The following is a 14,855-nucleotide window of genomic DNA, read 5'->3' as shown; positions in this document are numbered from 1 at the left end:
ATCAAATTGAACAGGTCTTGCTTAACCTGATCGCCCAGAACTTCCCTTCACACCCTGAAAGGGGATTTGAATCTTCTAAAAGTAGCACTTCCTTCTGCCAGGCACTGGTTTAACCAGACACTTGCTGGTCATGCAAACTTCTCCACTGTGTAACTCTGACACTGGCTGGTAAAAAACCTCATCAAATATCTCACACAAAACAGTGGAACTCTAAACTATTTAAGTTTTTCTCTATTTTTCCTTTGCCTTCTAGAGAGATATTTGCTTGAGAGGGAGCTACCAATATAACAAATTACAAAAGTACACACCACTATAGCACCTATGCTGTTTATTGCTTTACAGCAAAAAGGTTAAAAGCCTGAGAAAACACACAATTGTATCTAGAAAATAAAAACAGTGCTATACAAGTGAAATAGTTCATATACATATATATATATATATATAAGTTCACAGTCTAGCAACCGCAATGGTGGTTCAAGGGTTGGACTTGATGATCTCTGAGGTCCCTTTCAACCCAGCCAATTCTATGATTCTATGATTCTATGAAAAGGCTGCAATCTGATAAACTTCTGTGTGGTAATAAGACCATTTATTTAAATGTAATAAAATCAAATGCCACATTTGATTAATTTTTTTGACTGAAGTGGTTTTTTTGGGTGGGGGTTTTTTGCCTTTTTTTTCTTTTTTTCCCCTCTTTTTTACAGAGAAATATATGCGAGACTTCAAAGTCTGCATAATCTGTAAGTTATTTCTCTCAAACTATTAAGTGCCAAAAAATAAGCCTCTATCTTACAAAAATGACATTTCAGAGAAATTAATAAAGCAAATAAAATTACTTCATCTGTTGTTTTTTCTTTTCTTGGTACTTCATGCTGCCTACCAAGAGGAAGCACCTGGTAAAAACCACACATATGGCTCAGGTTTGTCTGTAAGCAGTCTCAGCCATAAGAGATAGGGCATCAGATGAGATCAGTGTGAAAATCCTTTTGCTTGCCAATTATTGAGCATTTGTGTGGTGAACAATGAAACAACCTACTGAGACAGCCATCTTCAGAATTTCACCTCCCTTTTGTCAGGGAGAGACAGAAAAGTTTGTGTCAGCATTATCAGGAACAAGGCTGTGCAGAGTGCAAATTTGTGAACTTTAGCAAGGCAATTGGGGAAAAAAGAGGAGACAAAAAGAAGCTCTGCAGAAGCAGCATAGAAACCACTTGATTAATTAAGACATGCTCACTATATCAATTTAGCTTGATCTAATTATGCTGAGATTTCCTTAAACACTGTGAACCAGCAATTTGTTTATTAAAATTATCAACTCAACAATTGCAAAATACATTACAGAATCTAGGTATATACACAGGGCAACTGAAGGCAAGATTTTTCTCAAGTTCAATACACAGTGAGATGTGGTCATTGTTGGCAGATAGCTTTTAGGTCAAACAAAACATTAAACTGTAGACTGAGTGCCTTATCATCACTACATCTGTTTTCAATTTTTGGCCTGTGAGAAAGACATACAGTCTGGCAATTCACATTTCCTGAAGTTTTTCAGAGCTAGGTAGCATAGGTAAAATGGCTTTGGTTCCTTGGAGTTTATTTACAGGACACCCCTGGTACATAAGGATATGAAACAGGTAGATGAACCAGTATTTCCAGATATCTAACATGTTCCAGGCCTAAGTTCTTTAAGCAGTCCCCTGACATGGCAAAGCAGTGGGGGATGAGCTTTTATTATAGTCCAGAAGCTTGATTTCCAGATCCCCACAGTAGTACTTTGTTTGTGACTTGAGACACATGGAAAGCATCCTCTGTGGACTTGCTGCACTGAAACCATCCTTCCAACCCCTTTTCTTGAACAATAAATGAAGTGACGAAACAGTTTTGTCAGGTACCAAGAAGGGACTCCAAAAAAAAGACCAATAAAACTTCAGTCCTCTGCTCTTCTGTTCTACATTTTGCTCTCTGAGAACTTAAAGAAACTAAGGGCATGAAGGACAGCCCATTCTTTTGTTTTTGTTGTTCTTAAATATATGCATGTAAGCATAGACCTCAGGATTAACACTAAGAACAAAGTTAAAGAAAATATTTGCACATTTACTGATGCATTAAGCAGAATGTGAAGTCTAGTATCATCCAAAGTAAAAAGAAAGATAAATTGCTGGGTTTATTGAATAGTTCTTTTGTATCTTACAAAACTAGAAAAAGCGCCAATCCATTAAGAAAGAGAAAGAAATCTGACAGATATGAGATGGAGTAGAAAGTGAGGGTTTTGTACATATTTTCAGCATTGTTTAGGTCAAATAGACCAGCTACACTTCAAAACATCCAATTAATTTCAAAGTATCTTGTTATTTATTAAACAATCACTGTAGCCTGGTACATTTACAAATCAGAAGAACAACATTTTGAAAGAAGTATCACAACATGGGAATCGATCTTCTTGTCTTTGGCATATTTCCCAATATGAAAGCATCTTGGTGTCAAGTTAGACATTCGATGAAATAATTGCTTTCCAGATCTCCATTTCTAATTTTCTAATTCAAATACATGAATTTACTATAAGTAAAGCAACACTAGATGCTAAAAAAAAAAAAAAAAAAGAAACCTAAAACAAACCCATAGGAATTGCTGTATGATAGCACATTTATAGGACAACTAAGAGTTATGATTGCTAGTTTGGGAACAGTCTCTCCAATTTTACTGCACATAAAATAGCCACCTGCAGAAGGGCTATCAGTCTCCCTGTTCAGGAGCTACTACAGTGTTTGTGCAGCAAATCTGACATCTCCAATTCAAAGCAGCTGCTTTAAATGCTGTTATTCTTTGGTATTGCATTTTTTGGAAAGGAAGCACAGAAAACAGCCTGAAGTATTACATTTCAGAAAGACCTTAGATGAGATTTTAGCCTCTTTCATTGCAGTTCTATTGCTAGGGGCAGGGAGAGCCGGCTCAGCATTTCCACTGTAGCCTCTGCAGCTCTTCAGCAATTATCTCCCACACCACACTACAAGACTAGTGGGAAAACAGTTCTAAGCTACAGCTATACTGAACAACTGCAACAACAAAAAAAGGCAAAAAAAGCTACTTCATACTTGAAAAGAAAAATGTATGACATATGGTTACGACTATTGTTAAGAACTTCAATGCTGCCTGTAAGAACTGATTTAAGATTGAGTAGTTATGTGGAATACATAGTAGCACCTTAACCATGTATTTCCTGCTTTTACATCATTTTAACCTTATCATTTCTTGTGACATGATTCTCTCTTACATGCATAAAAGGAAATTTTGATCAAGCATTGCCTACTGTAAAGTTCAGGTGTTTGGTGTTTTGTTTTTTTGTCACTATACAACAAGTATAGTGATATTACTAAGATATTATATAGATAGTGATATTATTAAGATATTACTAGAGAAGTGAGTTCCTCCTTCAAAAGTATTTTAGGCAAAAGAATATTACTTTGATTGCACAATCAAGTACTCCCCATGAACTATCTAGGAAAAATAATTTTAAAAAATTAAAAATTGCAACAATCCTTGCAGGCCTGTCTTACACAACAAGTGAAAGAGTCGTGGCCACCTGACTCTGGCTCATCACCACAAACTTGTGCTTATTGCATAGGCTGCTACAGTTGAAGAATCTTTTTCTTTCTGAGGCTCTGTGTGCCCAATAACTCGCTCACCTGCCACCCAGATGCATCACACACGTGAGCCCACAGCAGGAAAAAGGTTCTATTGTGTTTTTCTAAGCAAGTTTTGTCTTCAAAGACCAAAGTAAGGGATAAGTGGTGTGCAACAGCCCATCAAGCTCTGTACACCTGAGCTATCTTATCTGCAAGATCTCACACTCTTGGTCAGAAACTAACAAAATATTTTGCTAAATACATCTCTTTGCTGCATTTGACTTGACACAACAATGTTTTCTAGAGGGGAAGTCTACAAAACCAGTCACTATAAGACCAGACCTTGGGTCTCATGCTATTATTTGTACTGAAGCTTTGGGCCACAAAAATGTTTTGCAAAATACTGCACAAACAAAAAACAAAGTCATATGTAGCCAGTTGTTATTTCCTCCTGCTGTTTTCTCCCTATTCCTTCCAGTGTGCTCATACATTTCCCTCAAGGAGATGGCAAAGTACAAATAGCTGCACAAATTCTAGTTTGCATGCCAGTTAGCTGCTTATCTGCCACAGTAATGCAATATACCCACATTCCTCCAGATAAAGCACAGACCTATCTGTTTACATCATCTGTCCAATGCAAAGGGAAATAGCTTTACACAATGTGGGCTCAGACTGTAAACTGTTATTTTTGGAAGGGGATGGGTGGAGGGAAGTCAGCAACAGCGAGCAACAAGAAGCATCTTTTATATTTTTATACAGAAAGGTGTCTTTTTTTCAAGATATGTGTGATTTCTCTTCCGGTACAATGTAGAAAAAACAGTACACAAGGTATTATCACAATGCAAACAGAATACCACATTATGTGCAAAATACACAACAGTGTCAGCAGAGGTTTAGAAAACAAATGAGCTTCTACTGAACATTTTGACAATTCTCAGCTTTTCCCTCTGGGAAGATTGTTAAACCTGTATCTGCTCAGAGTGACAATCTTTTCCTTTGGAATTCTCTTATTTTATGTGTTTCTACATGGTTTCTTTTTTATGGGATAAAGCCAATGACTATCCAAACGAAAAGCTATCAACACGTAATTCAGATTACTGGCTCTTTAAAGATTACTGGAATATCATGCTTCTAAGACTCATCTCGGTCCTTTTCACCAGGACTCAGAAATTAACCAGAAAACATCACACCTTTCATTGAACAGAGCAGAGCAAAATCCTGGTTTGGCCAGATCTCATAGACCCTCTTTAAAAAAGTAGTTATTTTATAGTAACAACTACAAAACAGTAATGATGAAAATGTTCTGGTAAACACACTACTTTACTAAATATATATGTATATATACACTTCATAACCTCCATATTTCTGAAGTGGCTTTGCCTCTTCAATTTTCTGTTCTTACCTTGGTTGTCTTGTCAGTGCTGTGTTCTCGTTTTCCTACATGGTTCCCCATGATGGATCAGCAGAACTTCAAATTCTGAGAAGATGAAAACAAAACAGCGTTTTTGAAACCAGCACATTTGTACTAAAATACAAATTAATTTTTCATGTGGCACAGAACAAAGAATTCTCTAGCAATAAGAATTTTTACAGTTTAAGGTAAGAACTGTGGAAGATTCTAAGGGGAAAAAAAGCTTCTCTGGTCTATTTTGCAAATCTAAGCAGTAACTGAAAGCTCTCCTTCTTCTAAATAAAGAAAAACAAAGGAGAAAAAAGTGTTTATTAAGAAATTTGCACACAAACCAAGACTAGATTATAGATTAGGTAGAGAACCTGTCTTTCAATATTACATTTACAGCACCATACAATGTTATATGTATCAAATGATCTGTAACTCCAAACTTACATAAATGACCAAAATTCTTTCAAATTCACATTTGCCATCATAGAAACAACAATTCTGAAAAAAAGCACCACACTAAACTGCTAAGAATTTGCTGCAGAGATGAGACTGGGTATGTTCTTTAAAGCACACACATTCATGCCAATCACATAAGAAAAGAGTACCAACTCTTTCTATTTTCTAGCTCATCCTGTTCTATGTCAGCTCTAATAGAGCTTATGTAGGTTAAACCACAACACTCAAATTTCAGCTTTTAGATTACACTTGTGGTTATGCTGCACATTTCTCCTCATGGAGGCATTGGTTTGCATAGGATGTTATACACAGCTGCTGCCTTCCCCCCATATAAATGCAGTGCAAGGTAGCATCTAAAGTCCTAAAAATTAAAACTACATGCAAAAGAAGTTTCAAGGAGGCTTTTCCCTCTCAGAATTATGAACTGAAGTTTCAGCAATAAAGTTCGATTTCTGGTGCTAATAAAAACACCTCATTACTTTGGAATAAACAGAGGTATACACCATAAAACCTTAGCATCAGAAAACGTGGCAAAACCCTAACACTAAATTATTTCATTAAGAATAAACTTCTGAAAAGAACTTGACCTCTGCTGTGATAGAAAATGCATGAAGTAAAACAACAGGCTATTAAGTAGTTATAGCCAGTAAAACATATATAGTTATAGCCCAAGCTACATGCACTCCCCTGTGCTCAGTGTTTTGTGGGGTGCAGAGTGGCTGTTCCTCGAGCATTACTCCAAAGCCACAAGGGAGACAAAGGGCAGGCAGAAGGACACTGATCTGGTTTGCAAGTGTTATGTTGGCTCCATAATCTGTTTAATTAAACATAAGTGTAGTACAGACCCATTGGATAGTTAATCTTTTGATAAATGACTGGAAGAGTAACACTAGCTATTAAAGAGCTAGCCCAGAGGTGCTTTATTTTGTTTAAAATAAAAATAAGTTAGCTACAGATACCTACTGTTAATCTCTCACCTAGAGATGCAGATACTTTTTAGCCAAAAGCAACCAGCCAGATAGCAAGAATATCCTAAAAGTTACAGGATTCCTCATTCTACCTATTAAGTGGAGAAAGGTAAGTAATCTGTTGGGGAAAAAAGGCTTTCAAATTACCTGACATTAGTAAGGAAAGAAAATGTATAGTGCCAACTGTTCTTTAAATAACTGATTAGGAAGCAAAACCATACATATAAACAAGCATGTAAAAATGAAAATAATTTATAGAAATAAAAAGGCCTATTTTTTCCCTCCATCCTCCAGAACAAGTCTGCCTTGCTGATTGAAAACTGAGCACAAGGTCTTTTCACTTCAGAATGCAAGTACATCCTGCAGTGCTAAGACCTAAACTGAGATTTTGGTTCTTGCTGTTCTGAGCAGACCACACCACACAGGTTCTACCCGTGCTGATCTTTATGCAATCAGCTGAATCACTGACTTCAATGGGATTGCTCAATGTGCAATCCCTGTAGTAACTTGCAGCCAACAATTAAAAAAATCTGAGCTAGAAAAGATTGATATTTTCATTTTGGTCACCTTCATAACATAGAGGTTACCAGACTAAGCAGCTCTGTATACAGCAATGAAGCAGCTTCTGTCACTTACTAACAAATGTCAGTCAACTGATCAACATTCCTGTTTGCAGAGGAATTTGTACATGCTTTAGCACTGATAAACAGCCACAAGAACAGTCAAGAAGCTTCAAAACTATGCAAAACCAGAAGTGCTGTAGAAATGCAGTAACATTCTTTGAATCTAACATGAATCATATCTAACAATAATTTGCCAAAACAGGCCTGAGCATGAGACTGAGTTTATCACCACAGTGGCATTCTCCAAAAACCTTCCTGGTGAAACCCTGCAAGTTTTGTAAATCATTTGAGATGAAAAATTGTACACGTGAGCATTGAGTCACAAAATGAGAGGGGACACTACACAGGTCTGCAGCAATTGGAGTGCAGGACCAGCTCCCCTATAAGACTGCCCACCAAGAGTGTGGGGGGTTGCTATCAAAACAACTGGCCATGCTGGCAAACTGGTTTAACAGATCTAAAAGTTGAAAACACTTCTGCTACTTAACAACTCTTTTGGGTGAAGTGAGTCAGGTATGGAAGGCAGCTGTGAGCTGCCACTGCAGATGGCACCAGCAGTAACCCAGCCACAACCTCATACCCAGCTGAATCAGCTCTGCTGCCATGACCTGGGCACTTCCCAGTCAATGACTGATGCAGAAATAACTCCAGTTATCCAGAGGTTGCTTCAAGTAATTCCAAAAATAGCCCAGGGATTTCGCCTGGGGAAATAAAACAAAATGCCTCCTCCCATCAATTTACCTTCTTACAGAGACAGTCTAACAGGTAACCTGATGGAAGCTTAGACCAAACTCCCTTCCCACTTTCTTCACTAGAGGAAGCCACCTTCCCACTAGAGAAACTACAGGAATGTCACTGCCTTGGCCAAGGAGAGAAATTTCACCTTGATGTTTGCCAAACACAAAGTAAAACCCAAACAAATGAAAACAGGAATACAAAAGCTCAGTTCTGCCCATCACATTCATAAACAATACTTTTAGAATACACAGATGTTGAGATCATGTAACTTACTTCACTGATTAAAAACAGGGGTTTTAGAAACATGTATCATATAATTTTTAGCCCATTCTAGTCTACCTGCTGAAATTAAATGGATATTTGTAGTTAAAGAGGTTCTACTCATCTTCCCATATGCACATACTATAGTTTAAAATTTTCATTAAAAGGTAGCAAAATGTTTCTCTAAACTTGCAATCGTATCACTTTCTTCAGCTTATGCTGCTTTAAATGCAAAATAGTATTTTCTTATTCATGGGAGCCTGAGAAAAGTTCACCACTTGTCAATGCCAGACTCCAGAGTGTCCTTCCCCTGTAATATCTCACAGAACATTAAAATTTTTGTATATTTTAAATGCGAGCTATAAACCAGCCCAGGAGCTGGTTTGCAGTGACAGCTCACCAACTCTAAGTCAGGAGTTGCAAGAGGCTACAGGCTACCAGCCAGTGCACCTGGAACACCTTTATTGAATATTAATGAGTACTTTGTATTAAAATACATAAACTACCAAATGCAAATTATAGGATGCTGCAAATGGATTGTTAAATATGATCCTTGAAGAGTAATTTAGTTATGTAAAATAAGGGTTTAATCTTAACATCTTCCCACACACTTAATTATGACTCAACAGGACTACACATAATAATAAAGGTATGCAAGTTCTCACATATTTAGAAGTATCAGAACATAATTATTACCTTGTCTAGAAATACTTATTCACCAACGAATAATGTTGGGTAATGGTGCAGAGCTACAACACAAGATACAGTTACCAAGTATTCTTGGCCTTACTCACCCATGGGAAGGGTAACCACAGAATATAAAAATATTTGGGAAATTTACTTAAAACTTCCTGCTAAATTAACAATGATTCTTATCCATGTAAATAATCGATTTTGTTACCATATCCAGTTCTTCTTACTACACTAATTAAAGGCATAATTACTTTTAAGAAATGTGCAAGTTCTCTCTTATTTCGGTAGCCCTCTAGTGTACACTAATTACAAACATACCCAGCAAAATGACATGCAAAGGATTTTTTTTTTTTTTTCTTTTGTAGCATCTGGTCCAGGTTGTATAGTTTACTGGGAATCAAGCTGACACATTGCCCAGCACGGGCTGCCAGCTAGATGGAAACTTTTGAGTCTTTTTTTTTAGTTGGTTGGGTTTTTTTAGGCTCTCAGTGTGATATACATCTTTGGAAGGAACCCCTTCACTTTGGCCTTCTTTCAAAACTGATCGAGACACAGTCTCATCTGTTTCTTCAGAAATCCCTCACTGTGGTACTCCAGTACTCACATGCACCATGTGAGTAACCCACAGCTAATTCCACCAGCAGACACGCTCAGGTGCTTCAGAGTCAGATGTGAGCAACCACACAACAAAAGTAACCTGCCTCGGGGGCAAACTCGCTCCTAATAATCCTGCCCTCTCAATTCAACTGGCAAATTATTTCATAAAATATGGTGCATTAATTCCCTTGCAAGTTTCATCATTATTTAATGCAGATTTAATTTTTCATTACAGGTCAAAGTGTGCAATCCTTGCTAGATCAACTTTTATCTCACTTTTGACTTCTACGATTGTATTTCTCTGCAGAATGCTTCCTGAAAGAAAAAAAAAATTATTCCAGGTAAATTTATGTTGGTGAATGATCAAAACCAAGATTTCAGTGGTGAGCATGATATTTAAATCAGAGAACACACCAGGAGTTTAACATGGGTAGCTGGATTTAACCATGCTTGTACAGGGACCTTCATATCAGAGTCCTGCCCTTGGCCTATCCAGACATTACAACAATTTCCATGTTTACAGACATCTATATGTGCCTTACAAAGGATGCTAAACATAAAACACCACCCCTTGGAGAGATGGGCCAAGGTCTGAAACACTGCTTATCTGAGGAAGTACTTCCCACTGCTAGCTCATTTGTTCAATAATTTTCATGCATCTCATATCATTGCAAAGGACTTCAAATTATTTTATTTTCACTAGAATGTTATGCAAATGTATGACCTGGGAGAAATCCTACAACACTGAGATAGAATACATTCTGGAAAAGAATGCTGTTGTAAACAATTTCCTAAAATTGCCATGGGGTAACCACAGCAGACAGAACCCAAGATTTTAAAACTATTTTTCTGACTGCTTTGATTATAGTTTTCCTCGATCATATGCTAATCAGAAGAACATTGCCTTTTAAAAATTTTATTATTTTTTATAAAAGCATGGGATTTTCAGGTATCTCGCCTCAGCCCAGCTAAGGATAGCCCAAACTTGAGTACAGACAGCATTTTGTAAAAACAATTAAAATGAAATTGCTAAGCAACATATTTATTTTCTGCAGCTTAGCTTTCTCTTGGTTTTTTATTCTTTCTTCCTTTGACCCACTCCGCTCCTTTCTGGAATAAAATCAGCCTCATCTCACTTGTTAAGAAAAAGAAAAGATACGATTTTAAAACAAATTTCTCAACAGGACTTTTCTGCTTCCTTTCACAGACAAATACCCACCTAAGGTGACTTAGCATACATCCATATCTGTACTCCCTGATATAAACACAAACCAGCAATGATTATAGTTAAATGCTAATAGCCACATGCTTACGGTTTGTCTTCAAAACACTAGGATTAGTGGATTCCTGTGACCTCTATGCCAATTCACCTGCAAGGTGATAAGGAAATTCCCTTAAATCACCTCCACTTCAAAAGAGAAGCCAGTGCATTTGATGGAGGAGCTAAGTACCAACCCAAAGTTCTGGAGCAAGGTACAGATGTCCCCAGCACATCCAAGCACTTCACTATGCCATTGCTTCTGCCTGCTGCCCATCTACCCCAGCATCTACACCTCATGGGCCTGACAAATCATGGATTTCCCTGTATGTCCTCCACACCCTTCCTGAGATACTTGTGCCTCACACCTATTCCCAGTCTACACAACAGAGAGGACCACAAATGTGTCTAATGTCCACATCCTTTGACCTTATACCAAAAAGGAAATTTTTATCTCAAGTCACTTACATCAAGAGATTTGCTTACTTTACTACATACTGTCTACTACACACAACACCAGAACAAAACGGGCTGATTATTTTTATCTATTGGAGGACTGCTAGGCCTGCATGGCATACAAACCTAGGAGCAAGGATCAGTTTTTCCCAGACACATAATAATTGGTGATTTTTTTTCCCTAGCACCTGTGTGCTGCAGAGACAGAATTTGACACTGCAGCAACATAAATTACCTGATGAAAAAAACCCCAAAAAACCCCTGACAAATAAAATAACAACAAAAGAAACCCACAACCAACCCAGAACAGCAAAAGATATGCCAAGAATGGCTGAGACACACCATAACCTTTTTCCATATATTGCAAAGATACAGACTTTGCAAAGATGTAAACTCCTAAGACTATAATTCCCCATTATCATTGTTTCTAAAGCACTGTATTTCTTTTAGGAATACACCTCCACAGCTGTGAACTTTGCCTCTCAGCCTCAATTAGTCAAAAATGAAAACTCATTTCTTAAAGTATTTTTTAAAAAGATAAACCAGCACACAACATGTAGCATAAATGCAGTATTAACCAGGAAAAAGAGAAATTCAAATTCAAATCATGAAAAATTTCAGGCCAAAGTAATAAACTTACCAGTAGCAGAGAGGGAAAAGCACAGAGCAATCACAAAACCACACAGACGAGAACCGTGATTTGTTCCTTGGAGACTTTCAGGCTTTGATATTAAGGTACTCTGAATTCAGACAAGACCTAATGTCTATTTTCACATAAAAATGAAAAGACACCATGAGAATAAGATATATTTGAAGACTCACATTTTGTTTCCTGTTCTCTGCTCAGGAAAACACGTGCTCTGTAGCGGTGAGTGGTATATTCTCCCTTTTTAAAGCGAGATAGGTTGCCTGAGCTTCCCACAGCCCCTTTGATCATCAGCATTTCATTAGCACATAGCAGCAACTGCTGACAAAATGCACACCTGCAGTTCTAAATGCACATGCAACAAAGGCACTGTATGCTGGCTCTTATCTTCCCTTATCAACAGGCAGATATACGGGACAAGATGATTCACCCTCTCCAGACACCGTTACTTTAAGTTTGCTGTGAGAAAACACTGAGCCGCTACATCCTTCTAAGTTAAATAACTCTACTGAAAAGAAAAAAACAAAGCCTCTTTCTCTGCCCAGTGCTTCTCTCTGATTGCTGTCTATGTATACTGTAAACATATAAATCAAGAGATTGGTTTCCTGTAAAGGCACTTCCCTTACATTTGGCATAAATATTGATATTATGAAATGGTCTGACTTTCACCATACTCCAAGTCGACTCCCTCTTGGCTCAATGTCCCTCCCTTCCCATAAACACACTGCTAAACAGGCACAAATCCCAATCTTTCCTTTCTGACATAAAAAAAAAAAAGGAATCCTTAACTATATGCTTGTATTTCTCACTTTTTGTGCATTATGTTTCTCACTTCTTTTTGCCTTCTCTTGTACTGGCTTGCATTTCTGAGGGTTCACACATGAGATTATGCTCTGAAAGTATTTTTTATAATAATTTGATGAAGATTTAGTCCTTTGTATTTTCATTTGTGAGTATGGTTAAGACATGTAACAAGAGTCAAGGTCCATGTGACAGTCTCCTGACAGCTTACTATTACTCACAGTTCACTAGCAAAAACACAGATGAGACAATTCTTAGTTCTCCAGTTTAAAATGGTTGCCCATGCAAGTTGCAAGTGACATCTCATGAAGTTTAAGAAAGGATTTATTAATGCTTATTAAGGGCCAGCTGGAAACACAGACACTAGGGCACCAGTTTGGGATTTTCTCTGGCTGTGATATGATGGTTTGCTTTCCCTTCAGAACAGGGAAAGCAAAAATGTTTTCTGCTAAGGATAACTGTGTATCTGATAAATGAATAAATCTCCTTTTCAAATAGAATTTTAGTCCAGGTATTTTGGGCTCTAGTTGATTAGGTCAGAGGCTTGGCAGGTTACAGCCACTAAGCTGTGAGTTGTTGCACTTGGAATTTTAAATAATTAATTAGTAATTAGCAGCCAGCCTGGCACTGAAATCTGCATGAGAAACCACTTGAGTCTTTAAATCACCCTGATACAGTTACTGTGCTTGTGTGCTTCTTCAAATATGCTTTCAAGTACTCAAACACTGCCTCATTTTATCTAAATCCCTAATTTAATGCACTAATGGTGCTTTCCCAACCTTCCTCCAGGCTAAGTACAAAGACAGTATGAATAGTTATTACAGAATTACTATTGAAGAGAACAATGACAGACCCAGAGAAAAATTGCTATTTGAACATGAGAATGTACAAAATGTACACAAGACGATTATTTTCCCTTCTTTCACTACAAAGAAAATCAGACTGTTTATTTCATGTTAGAAGGAAGACAAAAGGATGCGACAAGCCAAATACTTGTTTCTTAAGCAGATTTTCCAATTCAGTTCACCATTTACACCAAATTTAGTGTACAAAGAAAGACAACAAAATCTGGCAGCAAGTCAAAACAGTGCAGTAAGAAAACATGTATTTCAGGAAGGAGACTAGCACTGTATTAATTTTTATGTATTTATAATTCAGTATGATTTTAATCATATTTCATGATTATACCAAAATACACTTCAAATCCCCTATATGAGTAAAAGTTAAGTAAGCATATATGCAATATTCATATCACTCATCACAGGAATATCTTGCTTTTGAAGAAACTGTATTTGTAAAGTAGGGGGATGAAGTATTTTATTGTTAACTGAATGTTTTTAGAAGAAGAAAACCTTTGAAATACCATCATTAAAATCCAGACAGGGTGCACAGCCTTTGACCAAGAGCAGGTCTCCTTGCAGACAGGGTGAAAAGACAAGCAGGGAAGTTCATTCCCTAAAGGCCTTGCAACATTAAGTATGCAAAACAATTGAGTAGTGGGTAAACCTTTCTCCCATCTTACAGATACAGAATGATGGCAGAGATAAGGTAGGGGCAATATGTGAAAAAGTACTTACAGCCCACTTGAGAAGTTCAGACAGACAGCAGACATTAGAAACTTAAAAACTCAGAGAGCTGTCATCCTGAAAACCTGTTCTAAACTCCTACATAATGCCAGGGTTTGTAATCACAACTGACACCTCCTTTCTTCTTTTACAAGTGCTTCGTGGACTTCAAGTTCTGCCACCAGTCACACAAAACAACTCTCCAGCCACAATGACACCGCCAAGCAGCTACACATGAGTTTGCATCAGAACCTCATCAATATACAATGAGTTTATTACTCTGCTACCTCAGGCCTTAACTCAGCAGACTTCCTCAGACACAGAAAATGCTAACCATCAGGCTCAGGCTTATCACAAGACCGAGTGGAAACCACTGTAACACCCCCTTCCCTGCCTTGTTTTAAACAGCTATAGCAGGAGGTCACCCATATTCTTAGATAATAAGCTTGTGATTAGCATGCTCATACAGGATGTGGGAAACCAGGGATCGTTTCAGAAGATACTAAGGGGAAAGATCAGTCTGACTTGATCACAGGATAACAGTGAGTCACCACCGTGATCTGACAGGGGGAAAGAAAAAAAAACAAAAACAAAAACAAAAAAACAGACCTACTTTTGAATCATGAGGGGATATTTCCATTCAAGACAGGGGAAAAATAATGTCATAATAAAAGCCACTAGCATAATCTCAGATGAAGACAAGGCACAATTCTGGTCAGCCATATTTAATAACGTGAATACTTTACTACAACTGATGTGATGAAGATG

At 37.5% G+C, this 14,855-nt stretch overlaps 1 protein-coding gene across 3 annotated transcripts in view; it reads right to left on the bottom strand.

Annotated features, from left to right (window-relative positions):
• Positions 1 to 14,855, bottom strand: part of MBP (myelin basic protein) — a 113,098-nt gene that overhangs the window by 81,203 nt on the left and 17,040 nt on the right. For all 3 annotated transcript variants that reach the window (XM_030444068.1, XM_030444070.1, XM_030444069.1), the window contains exon 2: positions 5,026 to 5,100. In XM_030444068.1, the coding sequence (XP_030299928.1) occupies positions 5,026 to 5,076 (51 nt within the window). In that variant the 5' untranslated portion in view covers positions 5,077 to 5,100. The remainder of the gene's footprint in view (positions 1 to 5,025; positions 5,101 to 14,855) is intronic.

The sequence above is a fragment of the Calypte anna genome, chromosome 2 (genome assembly GCF_003957555.1).
Source record: "Calypte anna isolate BGI_N300 chromosome 2, bCalAnn1_v1.p, whole genome shotgun sequence".
Taxonomy (NCBI): domain Eukaryota; kingdom Metazoa; phylum Chordata; class Aves; order Apodiformes; family Trochilidae; genus Calypte; species Calypte anna.
Note: the sequence above shows the minus strand (reverse complement) of the source record. Positions and strands in the feature narration are given on the sequence as shown.